General features: G+C 47.1%; 1 protein-coding gene across 1 annotated transcript; it reads left to right on the top strand.

Moving 5' to 3' along the window:
• The first annotated feature begins 2,609 nt into the window (after positions 1-2,609).
• LOC144101461 (uncharacterized) lies at positions 2,610-11,357 on the top strand. The gene is made up of 4 exons (XM_077634646.1): positions 2,610-2,937; positions 3,367-3,486; positions 5,732-5,853; positions 11,140-11,357. Exons 1-4 carry the CDS (start codon positions 2,747-2,749, stop codon positions 11,163-11,165), a joined length of 459 nt encoding a protein of 152 aa, XP_077490772.1. The 5' UTR covers positions 2,610-2,746; the 3' UTR covers positions 11,166-11,357.
• Positions 11,358-13,726: the final 2,369 nt, after the last annotated feature.

Below are 13,726 nucleotides of genomic sequence, written 5' to 3'. Positions count from 1 at the left end.
CCGCTGCTTTCCCCTTTGGCGGGAAGCCCTTTACAGAAAAGTATCAAGTGTTCAGCCGTTTCCTCCTCTCCGCACGCAAAGAACAACGTGTCTATTTCGTGGTACCTGACTCCAGATGTCTTTGTCCGCAAAACTCCCGTCCTGGCCTCAAACAACAAAGAGATCCCCCTACAATTATAATAGATATTTTCTTTGGCAATTTCCTGCCTAAAATCCTGTATGTTCCCAGTGCTGATTTCGTCAGCATCCCTGTTTTCCACAGAGCTCTCTCCGTTTCTTTAACCTTTTTCTTAACCGATAATTGCTGATTTGCCCCTTACTGCTGTCCAGATATTTGCTTGTCAATTTTCTAGTTCGCTTTCTCCATTTAGTATCACCATTCCTTGTATACAGGTATCTTAAAACTTTCCTATTCCACTGCTTTTCCCCCATTTTTCTCAATCGCTCCACAAAAGCTATCTTACTGCTATCTTCTCTGCTCTCGAATGACGCCCATCCCATATCACCCTGTACCCCATGATTTTGTGTATTGCCATGTGCTCCCAAAGCTAGCCTTCCTACACCGCGTTGTTTAATTTCTAACCTTGCTTGAACATCTGGTCTTATGCACAGGACCGCATTATCGAAAGTCAGGCTAGAAACCATCACCCCTTTCCAGATCCCTCTTGCCACTTTACACCTACCCACCTTCATAAACCCGCCGCAGGACACCCACCGGTAAAAATGGGTACAAGCCACCCCAGGCCCGGCGCCTGGCTTCTTCAGGGGTCTGTGTGCGCTTGAAGGAGGCTCCGCAAACCCCCTGCGCCTCTTCCGGGGCAAACCCAGTTTCGAACAACTCAGCCTGCAAAGGTGGAGTGTTCCACTCCCAAGTACGACTCAAGGCTCGTGCGCTGACATCAGCGTTTAAGACCAAGGTCATTCTTCGTCAAAAGCAAAGCGATCACTGCTTTCCGGCTGTTCGACCTTGTGAAAAAAAGGCCACAAATCGGCTTCTACCAGAGGAGCCGGATTTAACGTTGTTGAGGGCGGAACTTGTCGCTGATCCGTCAAAGCAACTGTGGTCAAAACCTTTCTCACAAGCATCTCCCCCAGAAGAGCCGAGCACAAGGCCGGGAGAAATCTTGTACCCATTAAAAACCGGTGGGTACCTGGCAGCACTGTGGATCGAACCCAGCACACTCCGAACGCGAGGCGGACGCTCTACCACAAGGCCACGCTGCTCTCTCAGCAGATCAAGGTTCGGCGAGTGCTGGCCGTTCGAACCACGTTGGCCTAAAAGGGTACATCCTTTAAGGCTGCTGCCATGCTGTTTTCTCAGCAGTTCAAGGTTCGGCGACTGCTCGCCGTTCGAACCACGGTGACCGAAATGGTACCACCTTTAGCATTCTTCGAGGTTTACCGGAACTGGGGCATGGCCCGCGAGGGGCGCAGCGGCGTTTACGGAACTTCTCCCAAGCGAACAACCCTAAAGAAATCCGGGCCGCTTGTACCCATTTTGCCGGTGGGTGTCCGGCGGTGGGTTTCGAACCAACCACGTCCCGCAGCTGAGACGGGCGCCCGACCCACTGAGCCACAGCTGCGGTCGACAGCTGTCAGCGCGCGCCACCTCGCGAATGCGCATTGAACTACCAATGGCGCAACATGGCCTCCGAGATCACACACATGTGCTAGCGCGTTTGGGTGATATCGGAGGCCAGAGAGTAACGGACGGATGGTTGGATGGACGGACGGACGGACGGACGGACGGACGGACGGATGGACGGATGGAGCACGAGCCATTAAAGGCTTTCGAATTAATAGAGCCACTTTCCGTGCACCTATATTGAAGCGACATTGACAGCAGCTTGCTAAGGTCACTCTGCGTTTTGCATCGATGCCAGCGCCCTCGCCCCCCCCCCCCCACAGGCACCGGGAGAGAAGTAATAACACGAACGCCGCACTTATTATTACTCTGCAAGCGTGACTCTGTCTCCCTCGCCCGCCTGATAACAAGAAAATCTTTCTCCCTTACCCTCTATACCCTCGCACCTAGCGCGCTTAGGATACGGGGACGCCATTAATCAGCCCTGCAGCCGCTCCGCGGCCGTGCGCGGTAAGCTGTATATTTTTGACGGGGCTGCACGTCCAGCCAGTACTACAGACGGTTCACCACCATACGTTCCAACAACTTCCACAGAGTCGACGTCAGAGAAATTGGGCGCAGATTGTATATGTTCTCATAAGGTTCGCTGTGAGCAAATGCTATAAGAACTGTTACTATGATCTTCAAGATTCGTGACATAAACTTATTCAGTACGAAAGAATCAGATGTGCCCGGGAGAAGATGCTGCTCATACAAAACAGCGCTGAAGCTTGATCTCCCGCAGGCAGGGAACGTAATTACAATCTGCGTCCTGTTTCGGGTTGCAGACAGCGTCCTGGCTGACTTGCCATCTGCGTTTTGCCTCCAGCAGTGCAGTGATGTCTCCTTCTCGTTTTTCTCGCCCGAGGGGAATCTGGCTTGAAGTAACAGACGCCATGAAACATCGGAGGCAAAAAAGAAAATGACATAACGAGGAAGAAGCAGCAAGAAACGACGACGTTGAAGAATAGGTGCCGTGAGAGAAGTGGCATTCTCTACTGTACCTTGGCCAATCCCCCTGCGTGGGTATGTGCCATGTTTACTAAGGTGAAGAAGAAGAGGAAGAAGTGAGAGGAGAACGTGGCCTCGTGAGAAGAAAAAGCACGAATTACTGATCGAATAATGGCGGGGCACGAGCTACATACCTTTGGTAGGCCGGATCTCTCGGCCAGCCAGCAGCTTTGCTCGGGAAGGGCCTCGGCTCGTACCTTGTGGGAGACGACAAGCTACCGCGAGGAAGACTGTCCCAACACTCCAGCTGGAGTGCGGCCTCCTGCGCGTTCCGTGGCTGCATTCCACCAGGCTCGGCTTCGGTGAGTCCCGTCACAATCCTCGCCGTCGAGGCTGAAGAACGTGGCACGGGGACACTCCACAGTTAACGAAGGCGTAAACGTGAAGGTCAGAACTTGAATCGGACTTGTACAGGCTGATTTTAGTTGGAACTGGAAAGGAAAATAGAAAAGTATTTTGGCATTACATGCGCGTTTAGTAACATGTAACGGTAGTCAATTCGTCGCGTTTGCAGTCAGGCCTGTCGGCCTTTTCCTTGTGCATCTCATTCGTACAATCTAAATTTATTTCTTTTATTTTCACTTTCTTAAGGTGTTATGTAAATCACGATCATTTACCCTGAAAGGCCACTGCTCGCTGAGTAGGATAAGTTTTAGGTCAGTTCAGAATTCTTGCTGTCAAAACTGCCTGGTCCCCTTTCCTGTTCTGCTAATGGACTTCGATCACAACAGTGAGAGCACCCACGATGTCTGCGCTGGAGTTCGCCATCAGAAGACGGGGCTTGCCAGCCTGAACATCGAGACAGAGGATGATCAGCGGGTCGTCCGCCAGCAGCAGGAGAATATTCGATGGTAAGAGGAGGCCCTGTTATGGACGTGGACACGGCACCGAAGATAGAAATGCCAAAATGACTCGATATACAAAGATTGATCTGCCTTTCTGAAATGAATGGAGCACGTAGCAAGCACCCTGGCCACAGTAGCGATGCATCGTTTTCCTTGTGAACATGGATATTATGCGGCAGAACCATTGCTGCAATGCGTCTGCCCAAGGTTTGTGAAATTTCTGAAACTTTCAGTCAGCGTCAAAAATGTCTTCAGGTGTTTTCAGTACATTGGTCAATGCAGTCACATACCCACCCCCGGAGGTAAAAGGGGACTGACTGTGGCAGTGCAGCAGCAAATATAATCTAGAGTCCTAGGATTGTGAGCTGGTGAGAACAGCTCTGTATGGACACCGTCGCCTTGCGCTCAGCTTCTACTTACGTTCACAGATTTAGAGACAGCTTCTAAACTGATTCCCTTGCCATTGCTTCTCCAGCACCTAAGAGGTTCCGACACGAGACCGTGCTCCTGTAGTAAAATTGATCTTCTCACGTGACTAACTGCACTTGCGACTAGTCCTAACTATGATCATTGTTGCTTTACAAACAAATACGGCACAAACGACTCTTGTCCGATCGTCTATCGCGTGTTGTGCACGTCTCGCAACCTCCTATCTTAACATGCCTGCAAACCGTGCACTTTCCATTCCTCTTGAACGTTTCCCCTCTGAGCATCACGCTCAGTGCAACGCTTGTATCGCCGCCAGCATAACAGTCGACAGGAAGGCACTAGGACGACGCAACAGAAGCGAAAGTGGCGCAGTATTTTAAGCTTCCTTGAGTGCAGAGAAAAGAATAGAAAGGCGCGCATAAAAATATATGCGTGTGAGCAATAACAGGTGGCATGCAGGCGATGGAGATAGGGTGTTAAAGCCGTGGCGAATGTGTTTTCTGGACTGCTTGCGAGGAGTTAAATACAGCATTATTAAAGCGCGATAGGCTGAAGTATAATAAGGCGAACCAGTAGCAGCGATTTGACCTCGCGTTGTGACAAGCAGCTGGGTTTCCAGAAGAAAATAAACTGAATGTTAAAATTATATTAAAATTGGTTTTTAACTAGAGGAAATGACGCAGTAACTGTCTAAAATATCTCGGTGGACACCTGAACCGCGCCGTAAGCGAACAGAAAAAGAGGGAGTGAAAAAAGAAATGAAGAAAGGGGTGCTGTATTGGAGGTCTCCGGAATAATTTCGACCACTTGGGGATCTTTAACGTTCACTGACATCGGGCAGCGCACGGGCGCTCTTTGTATTCCGCTCCCATTGAAACGCGGCCGCAGCGGTTGGATTCTAATCGGGGTACTCCGGCTCAGTAGACGAGCGCCTTAAACATTTAACAACCGTGGCGTTCGAAACATCTTTCGTGTGGGTTATGATTAAATCGACAAGCTCCACTTTGAATTCCTTTTTTGCTCTAATTACTGACCAACTTGCTGCGAGCCTACGCATGATCTCCTTTTAGGACTATTCACTTATCCTCGGCATTTATTTTGTGGTATAACATAATGCATAATTTAAAGCATAATTTTCACTCTTTTCTTCCCTTGCTTTTGAGCCGGGCTAAACCGCATCACACAATCGTTGGTGTCGGCTAATTAGTGAGACACAGCATACTTTTCATATTTTTAACGTCGCCATTCCGTGAGTGAGTACACACAGTATCATGCCGCCGTCCAACGCACGGCGATGGCCGACCTACCCTTTAATTAATACGTAATAGGCAAAAAGTCCAAAGCTTAGAAAATTTTAGAACGAAGCTTGAGTTTGGTGTCGCGGCAAAATCTGAGATATTTAAAATAATACTTTAAAAGTAGTTGATATAGTCGGCCTGATGTAATGCCACGGCATGTACCATCAGCAAGAAATAAAACGCTAACAAGACAATTGAACTACGGACTGCAAGATACGCCACTCTTAGCCAGGGGAAGCTAAATACTAGCTCCTACTATATCAATTCCGAAGGCGCGATGACTTCTTTAGAAGTGTTATTCAACCTCTCTTAATCTCAAATCCAGGAGCTAATATTTTCGCGCTTTTCTGATGCGGCCTCACTTATCTCGTTGTCGTTTATTTCGTTGCTGATAGTACATGCAGAGGATCGTTTTGTAGAGCAGTTCCCTGGATACACATTTGGTTAAATAATAAAGAAGACGCATCTGGCTTAAAAGCGCCTGTGGGGAAGGAAGGGCGTTAATTCTAGTGGTGTCTCTGCAGGTTGCAAGGCCGGGCGCCAGAAGCAAATCCGCAAGACTTCCACGCCAGACGACATGCGCCATCGACGTCTATGCTTGCCGACCTACCCGCAAGGTTCCTAGGCCACTGTACTCGGCGACCAGGTACTCAGACCGATATTGCTACTTTGGAGCAAAGTGTCCCTTACGAAAAATGTCTGCTGCATTCCTCGAATCAGTGGCAGCGTCCAGGGTTTTATGTCACAAACGCGAGGTGAATGTAGCGCTAGAAGAATGCAGGCACTCTTCTAAGGAAAGCCCTATGTTTAATATTTTCCTTTTTTTTACGTAAGCTGGCTTTGCCGCTCTAACCAAGACACAGCCCTATAGTAACTGCTGACTCCCGCATTGCCTCGAACTCCGCGAGCACACGCACCTTGAGCACTCCATGAGCAAGGGTCTACCAGACCACGCGCTCCAGACCGAAAAATAGGGCATTATAAAATAAGTTCTCAGCCATGGGCTGGCTTCTGTGTCGGAGCTCTGTGCCAGGACTTGAAGACCGGGTATTTACCACCAATACCAAGTACACCCACCTTCTCAGCAACTTCCAGTTTTCTCATGCCCCTTGAATTCTAGAAGGAGAAAATAACCAATAGCCAATATACAATAGTAAACATCTTGAAATGCGGGTAAATAGAGATTTGGGTGCACAGTAACAGATAAGAAGCACTCACATCGCATAGTTGATAAAAGATATCCCAACTACATGTACCTTGGGACAAAGGAACTGAGCGTCCTAGAGCCGGCACCATTGTGTCGCGCTACAGTGCAGGAACATAAAGTCGTTCGCGGTTACCTTGAAATGCACGGTGATGTTGGCTGGCGTCGCTTCGGTCGCTGGCTGTGCTTAAGATGGATGCCAATCGCGCAGTTGGGCTCGGTTATCTATATATAGAGGCCGGTGACGGATTTGTGCCGCCTCATAACCCGGCCAAGCCAAGTAAACTCAAGAGAACAGCGACAAATAGAACGACAGGTATGAAAGACGGCGCACGTGGTTCTGCTTCATATTTCCGCGAAGCATGTCATGTTCATTTTTCTTTGTTCTTTGTTTAACGCCACTGTAAGAACAGTAAAGCATAGAGTTTATAAATATTAACAGAGGAAAAGCTGGCGGCTCCTCACTTGGCTGGCTTTTTGACTGCTCTACGGATGTATTTTTGTTCTTCAGTTTGATTTTCATTTATGTTTTGAGCGACTTTTGGTGGTGGCGTCATCCAGATAACGCAGACAGTTCGTTTGCGATCACAACTACTCGGCGGCTGAAATAATGAAACCGAAACGATGAAAAAATGTCCAGGCACAGTGACTTTGCTGCTGTGTGGCGAGATTCACTTGTTATTTGTTTTCGCTGAGAGGACGGTGAACCATTTCACATGAAGTCGCGCATAAGCTCAACTGCCTATCTTATTTCTGGCTGTACGACCAATAACCGAGATTGATCTCTTGTTTCCATTTGCTGCGGGCTTCCATGAGAGACTGTTGACGGTGAACAAACTTTGCATTGTTTCTGTTGTCATTAACGATAGCGGTTGGGAAAATTTGGAGTTGCGATATTTCCGAAAACAGCGCACATGTTTTGTATATAGAGGAAGCAAACGAAAATTAAAGAACGCCTTCGCCAATCGGCGTTTTCTTGCTGCGTACGTGCACAGACGTGCCGTTTTATTTAAGAGCGGATTTATGAGCGGCTGTGGATGATAAGCGCACGCCATTGGTTGATTTGTTTACCCCTGTCGGTGAGGCTCATTTCAGCCTCGATCAGAAAAATGAAAAAGTGCTTCGACTCGGGAAGACAGGGGCCATTACGCCAGGAGAAAACACTTCTCAGAGTTTGTTTTCTTCGTCTGCAATAACTATAACAGATTTCAAAGCATCACTGAGATAAAGAACGCGGTGGGCTGGGAATCGTTAAGCCCCAGAAGAAAAAAGTTTACTCAAATTCTTCCACAATATCTTTTATAATCAGACAGGCACTGACAAGCGCAAATATCAGTCGGAGCCAACCTAAAACTCGAGTCGGCACGGCCACTCCGAAAAGGTGCGCGAACATGACTGCAAAATGATCACTTTTGCATACTTGTTTTTTTCCAAAAACAGTGAAAGATAAGAATTTTCTTCCAGAAGATTGTGTTTCAGTCTTCGATAACCATGACTTTTATTCTCGGCAGTATTTGACTGAAACATGTTTAAATTTTTTGGGGTCTATTGTTTTGTATTACCATGATGCTAACTCTTGGTGCGTTTTTGTGTGTTCTTGCAAGTTACTGCGAAAATTGTATCTTTCTAAAACTGTCTCTCCTGCGAAAATGGCATTGGGCGACGCAGGTATTCTGTAAAAATAAATCGCCTCGTCCACATTTACCTCCCGAACAATTTTTTTTTCAATATAGATCGCCAAAGAGCCCAGGAGGAAACCCTGCTAAGCAGAAAGGATGCATGCAGCAGGATGAACACAGCCATCACTTAATTGTGGTTGAACATATTTCTGCTTCCTCGTTCATGTTTTTGTTTTCAAAGTCCGTATGCACATAGCCACGACATGGCGAGAGCCGACACTCTGCACGCCGAAGTTTCTCATCGCATAAATATAGGGCGCGAGTCCGGAGTAGCAGATGACAAAAAAACAAACACTTGTAATATTCACAATGCCAATACAGAAGCTCCTAAAGTGGACTATTTTAGGCGTTAACAATTTTTTGAAAAAATGTTTCCTGTAAAAGGTGTGTCTGTTGAATGCCAAAAAAAATCGAGAATTGGCTATCTTTTGCGACATGTAGAGAAAGCCGAATCCCCCCGTGGGCAATTTTGTGCTCGTTTACACCAATCAGTTTTTTCTCATTTATAGCAATTTACAGTAGGCACATTTATTATAGGACATTTCGATCGCGGAGCGATGTTTCCTTAGAATAATTTTTTTGCGAAAATTTACATTTTTGCTATCGTAGCTACGTTTTAGTGATAACACTAGCCAAGCCAAGAAATTTCGCCTTCCCGGCATTCTCACGGCGGATTAAGCACTCTTGTGGAACTCGCATGTACGGTGGCGCCAGCTTTCCCTCCAGCTAATATTTAGGAACCCTGTGCACTGAAGGCAGGCTGCTTCCATTAGTGAAGCGTTTTTGTTTAGCCACTTAAACTGCCCTTGCCACCGCACCAATGCCGCGGATATGTCGCGTTCAACTTCTCACATTCTGCAAGTAATTTCTATATTTCTGGTCAGCAGTTAGCAGCCATGGGACGATATATAAGCGTGCTTAGATTCCCAAGTCTAGAGTAGGAAGAAGGCAGCTGAAACATTCAGAAGTTTTACTAGGGTCAGATGCTCACATCCCGCAGGTGAAGGGGAAGTGTTAGTGCCGCTTTCTGAAGCTTGGATTATCACTGCTTTCATATGCCGTCACGAGTTGACACAGATTCGCGGCAGAAGCACACGCTCGGCAGTGAAGATCGATGGCAGGTGAAAGCAGAAGCTTCTTTCATAAGTTTCGTAAAATAGCGGTGCTTGAGGACGCCATGAGGCTTCACATTAAGCGCCTTTTAAGCCGCAAATTTTCCACGTAGCTGCCATGCCCTTTTTCTCACAGGATCTCCGTAGGTACCCAACGCACACTGACATTCATGCCACTGCCCCAATCAAAGCTTGTCCAGCACAGATTCTTTTCGCTTCCTGCGCATACCCAATCGCTTTGTAGACGGATGTCTCATCGCAGTCATCCCTGTGCTCCCATACTGCAGTGGGCTAAGTTGTGCGAGTGCAAAGGGGGCACACTGTCACTGTCTGCACAAAATAAACAAATTAATCGATAGCGCATGGCCGCCATCAATGTGAACGAACTCGCCTGTTGCTTTATAGCTGTGGGCGCAGCTCGTGAAGCATTGCGCGAGAACAGGGGAAGAAATCTTTCTAAATGCACATGCGGATGTTCTGTCTCTTCCAAATATTCAGGTCCTCCCGAATATTCGAAATACACATAAGACACAGCTTTGGAATTGCATACAATTGAGATTAAGAATATTTGAGTTCGAGTATTTTATAAAATCAGCAACATTCACGCAGATTTAGTGCTAGACCGCTAACAGTCAAGGGTTATAGCTTCGCTTCGGGTACTAGAGCGTTTGACGAAAGTTTGTGTGATCAAGTGTAACAAACATGAAACATTGCAGACACTTAGCAAGTCCGATATGATGGCATGATGTTTATGAGCAGATTCGGGTCCCTTGTTCCCAGCAATGCCAGGCTTTGCTTTCTAGCCGCAGTGCGGATCTTTTAAATTCTTAATATTGTTTGGCGTATTTTCATTTGAATCAATAAATCATTTTCTTTTCAGGGGCTTATCGGATGGCTTTTACGCACTTATCTGTTGCTCCTGCGCTACCATACCCTACAGCCGCTTTGTGACGTTAGAGAGTTTTAGTCGTACGTAGAGCTCTAACGGGTGACCAGTTCGCATGCGCAGAAAGCAAAGGGCCTGCATGAGTGTCACTGACGTACCTTTGATTCGAATTTTTACTTTCTGGTCTTTTAGCTCCTTGCCTATGTGGCGTTGACAACACAGCGGCGCCCTGTCCGCCCGCTTCACAGAGATAGCGGCTCGTCGCTAATCCTTTGGCGCGATATCGTGTTTTACTTCAAATTTAAAGTTGCAAATCGATATTCTTTTACAGGCAGGAAGGAAATTTTTTACCCGTTAAGCCTGAGGAAGTAGAGTTTGTCGTCGTCATAGAAATGATCCTACATAGTTCGCCTTGCATTACAGTGCTCCTAGTGCCTGGAGCAGCGTCTGATCTCTTAGTAGATGGCGCTAGGCGCAACTCGTGGCGTGCGTCGCGTACGTGTAACAATTAAGGCATAAGGGTTTCAAACGACTTGTACGTAGCTACCTACACCTCTCACGTTTGCGTACGTGAACTCTGTACGTGTACGTAAGCCTAAAACTGAGTAATCATTTTATTCACAGAGCAGTGTGCGGGAGCGCTGCCTATATGCAGTCGGGGCGTTTTGACGTATCCTTGTGACGTAGCTTCTGCCCTTTCCAGTAAAGAGAATCAAAATTGCCTTTGTGAATATTAGTCGCTCTGGGAGCTCTAAAACGGAAGCGTCTTGGAGTAGCTAGGGCAGATTCAGTGATTGGACATATTCCCTTCCATTTGTAACAAATCCTTGCAAGCGGTTGCGGTAGAAGTGCGTTTTGTGCACGATAACTTTAAAAACGACCGGGGTATAATATAATATTTGACGTGAAGGGGAGAAGGAACATATAAGTTCAGCGTTATTTGTCTGTTGCTCTTAACTATCGAAAGGATATAAGCCAGTGTAATATTCTAAACGCAAAATATTTTTCTTCTCTTGTTCCTGGCGCTGCTTTTCTATACGAACAACAATAGGCTTGTTCCTGCTGCCTGAATGCTAAATGGCAAACAAGATGCCCGCCCTTATACCAGCCCTTCTACAGCCTGAGGTACCTGCGGAGTATCCCGAGCCAGTGACCGGCCCAGCAGATGCAACAGGCAGATAAGATTATACGGGCGGCTGTCGTACTTATCTGTACGAAACCGCCTGGAACGACTTCCTCTGGGTCATCGACTTGAAGCTCAACTTCAATACAACCTCCATCGCAAGTTTTTCGTATTCGTGTCATTCCTGACGCCCAGAATATTCTTGACATAAAGGCCCACGTGTTCGCTCATTTGCTGCTGATGAGGTGGCTGTACGTAAAAATCAAGAAACAATTCCACTTTGGCATACACCTCTTCCACTTCTGCTTACACAGCGGCGCCAAGGCGAGCCGTAACGGCAGACCTGTTAAGATGCGCTACAACCTGCTTAAACATTCCGCAGTTGACAGGGTGATCATCAGGAGCGGTGTGAGCAAGCTCGTCACTGCGTACGTTGTGCGCGATCATTTTTATTTTTTCACGCCTTTTAACAGACCTCGGAAAGTGTTAACAGCTACTGCCGCTAACTTTTCGGCAAGGGGAGAGGGGTGGAGTGCTTAGACAAGCCGTAAGTAGTGCTTGGTTCCTTGCATACTGAAATATCTGCTATTGTCCTAGTGTACGTAGAGTTTGTCGATATCGACCTCCTAGTTTTTTTGGACTGTGGTTAGCGACTGGAACGCAGCACAGATAGTCGAGAGATATGTCGGAGGCTAGCGTACACGCATTGCCCAAGCCCGCGCAGTGTGTGCCTGAACCGCGCATGCTCCCCTTGGATAAGTCTGCCAGCTGTAATCAAGTTTCTTCTTTCTAGCTGGAGAAAGTACTCAACTCACAAACGAATCCTGAGGATCCTCTCCCTCCCTTAATATTTCCTGAACGTTGTGCGTACATAATCAAGTACACAAGAAGCTGAAGTATTATGAAGGTGAGAGTTTGATTAAACCTCATCTGGTCGGAGACAATGACATTAAACGTTGAGAAAAAACATATCGACCAAAATATTATGTAACAAAGAATAACGAGATGTATGTGAAGAATTCTGTGGTTAGTGCGACGCGATAAAATGTTCAGATAGCACACATTAACTAAATACCCGGTTTTGTTCTCCGCAGTGCTTAGCTGGCCTGTCAAGCACAAGCCAAATAGAATATCTGTGACAAAAATATCAGCTGATTGAAAAACTGAGTGCGGACAAATAAGTGTCGATTTATTCCGCTTATTCCGTCCCATTCAAGCCGCTCGAGAATAGCGTAGAATGCGTTCTGCACGTAAAGCGATGATGAACCTTGCATCTACAAGAACCATGAACTCTCTGCAGGCGGTCAAAAGGGTGGCGATGGTGGGCCAAGTGCAGACGAGAAGTTACTCTTCCCAGGCTGCTGCGGGGAGAGATTTGTCGCAATGATGGCCTTGTCCTGAATCAGACACATCTGGACATTTTCTAATCTCATGAGCCCTGGTCAGAGCTACTTATCCTAAACAGAATGAGCAAAAGTACTTGATGTCCTGTATTCTGGCACCACCGAGAAGAAACAGGTGCGCAAGTTGATGGGCAGCTATGGCCTCACTGGAATGTAACGGCTGAGAGCAATCCGGCATTCTTCGGACGGCCGCGACCAACATCGCGCTCGCCTGGTTAGCTTGTCAGGTTCCACTCCTCAAGGTTCTAAACAAGCCCCTTAACCATCTGGAGAGAAATTATTTACCGCTTGGTTGAGGCCATCGCAGCGTTTTACAGTTGCATGGGGTTAGCGAGCCACGACATCAGGTTATTGAGCCTGTTGGCCGAAGATATAGGGGCGTGTAAAAGCACGACAGCTGCAAAGTGGAATCATTTTCGACAAAAACCAGTACGGCAGAGGCCTAAACCAACAGACCGAAGTGTTGTTGATGCACGATATTGCCTCCCCACTGCCACACTCAGCAGCTCTATGAACGACGGAGCCTTTGTAATCACCACACAAGTGGGTTTATTGCTCCGCCATCGCTAATATTTTTCTTGCTCTTCATGCAACCATCTTTTCACACGTTGCGAGCATTCAACAATGCTATGCGTTGGTTGAAGTGAACAACGCAATAGAGAGGACTGCCCACCATTTTTAAGAGAAGTTCTGCGTCTTGTTTGTAAATATTTTGTGCTTTGCGGGAAGGGGCCGTTGAATACATGATTTCTTTGAGATAATTAAAGTCTAAAATTATTTGAAAACTTCGTCTACATCTACATCGGCAGAGAGCGGTCCGTCCTCGTTCGAAGTCAGAACAGCGGTACTTCCAAATTCATGTAAGCAGCTCACCAAAAGTGAAGAGGTTGTGCGGCGTAAGCTACAAACCGGAGTATTCCGAAACGCCAAGCTTTATAGCAAGTGGCACCCGGAGATTTTCAGCCCCAGGTGCAAGCGTTGCGAGCGCATAGCGGACATCATCCATATTGCTGCGAACCTTTGTAATGTTTGTTTGTTGATTCTTCAAAGCTGCCGGCACGCCTCTTTGTCACTTGGTTTGCGTTGCAAGGCACGACCAGATTTATCTCCAT

Source organism: Amblyomma americanum, chromosome 1, assembly GCF_052857255.1.
Source record: "Amblyomma americanum isolate KBUSLIRL-KWMA chromosome 1, ASM5285725v1, whole genome shotgun sequence".
In the NCBI taxonomy this organism is placed as follows: Eukaryota; Metazoa; Arthropoda; class Arachnida; order Ixodida; family Ixodidae; genus Amblyomma; species Amblyomma americanum.
Note: the sequence above shows the minus strand (reverse complement) of the source record. Positions and strands in the feature narration are given on the sequence as shown.

Coding starts and splice junctions, on each gene's coding strand:
- LOC144101461 (XM_077634646.1), top strand. CDS start 2,747: ATGGCGGGGCACGAGCTACATACCTTTGGTAGGCCGGATCTCTCGGCC. Junction 2,938..3,366: donor TTCCACCAGGCTCGGCTTCG/GTGAGTCCCGTC, acceptor CGATCACAACAG/TGAGAGCACCCACGATGTCT. Junction 5,854..11,139: donor CCACTGTACTCGGCGACCAG/GTACTCAGACCG, acceptor GAACAACAATAG/GCTTGTTCCTGCTGCCTGAA.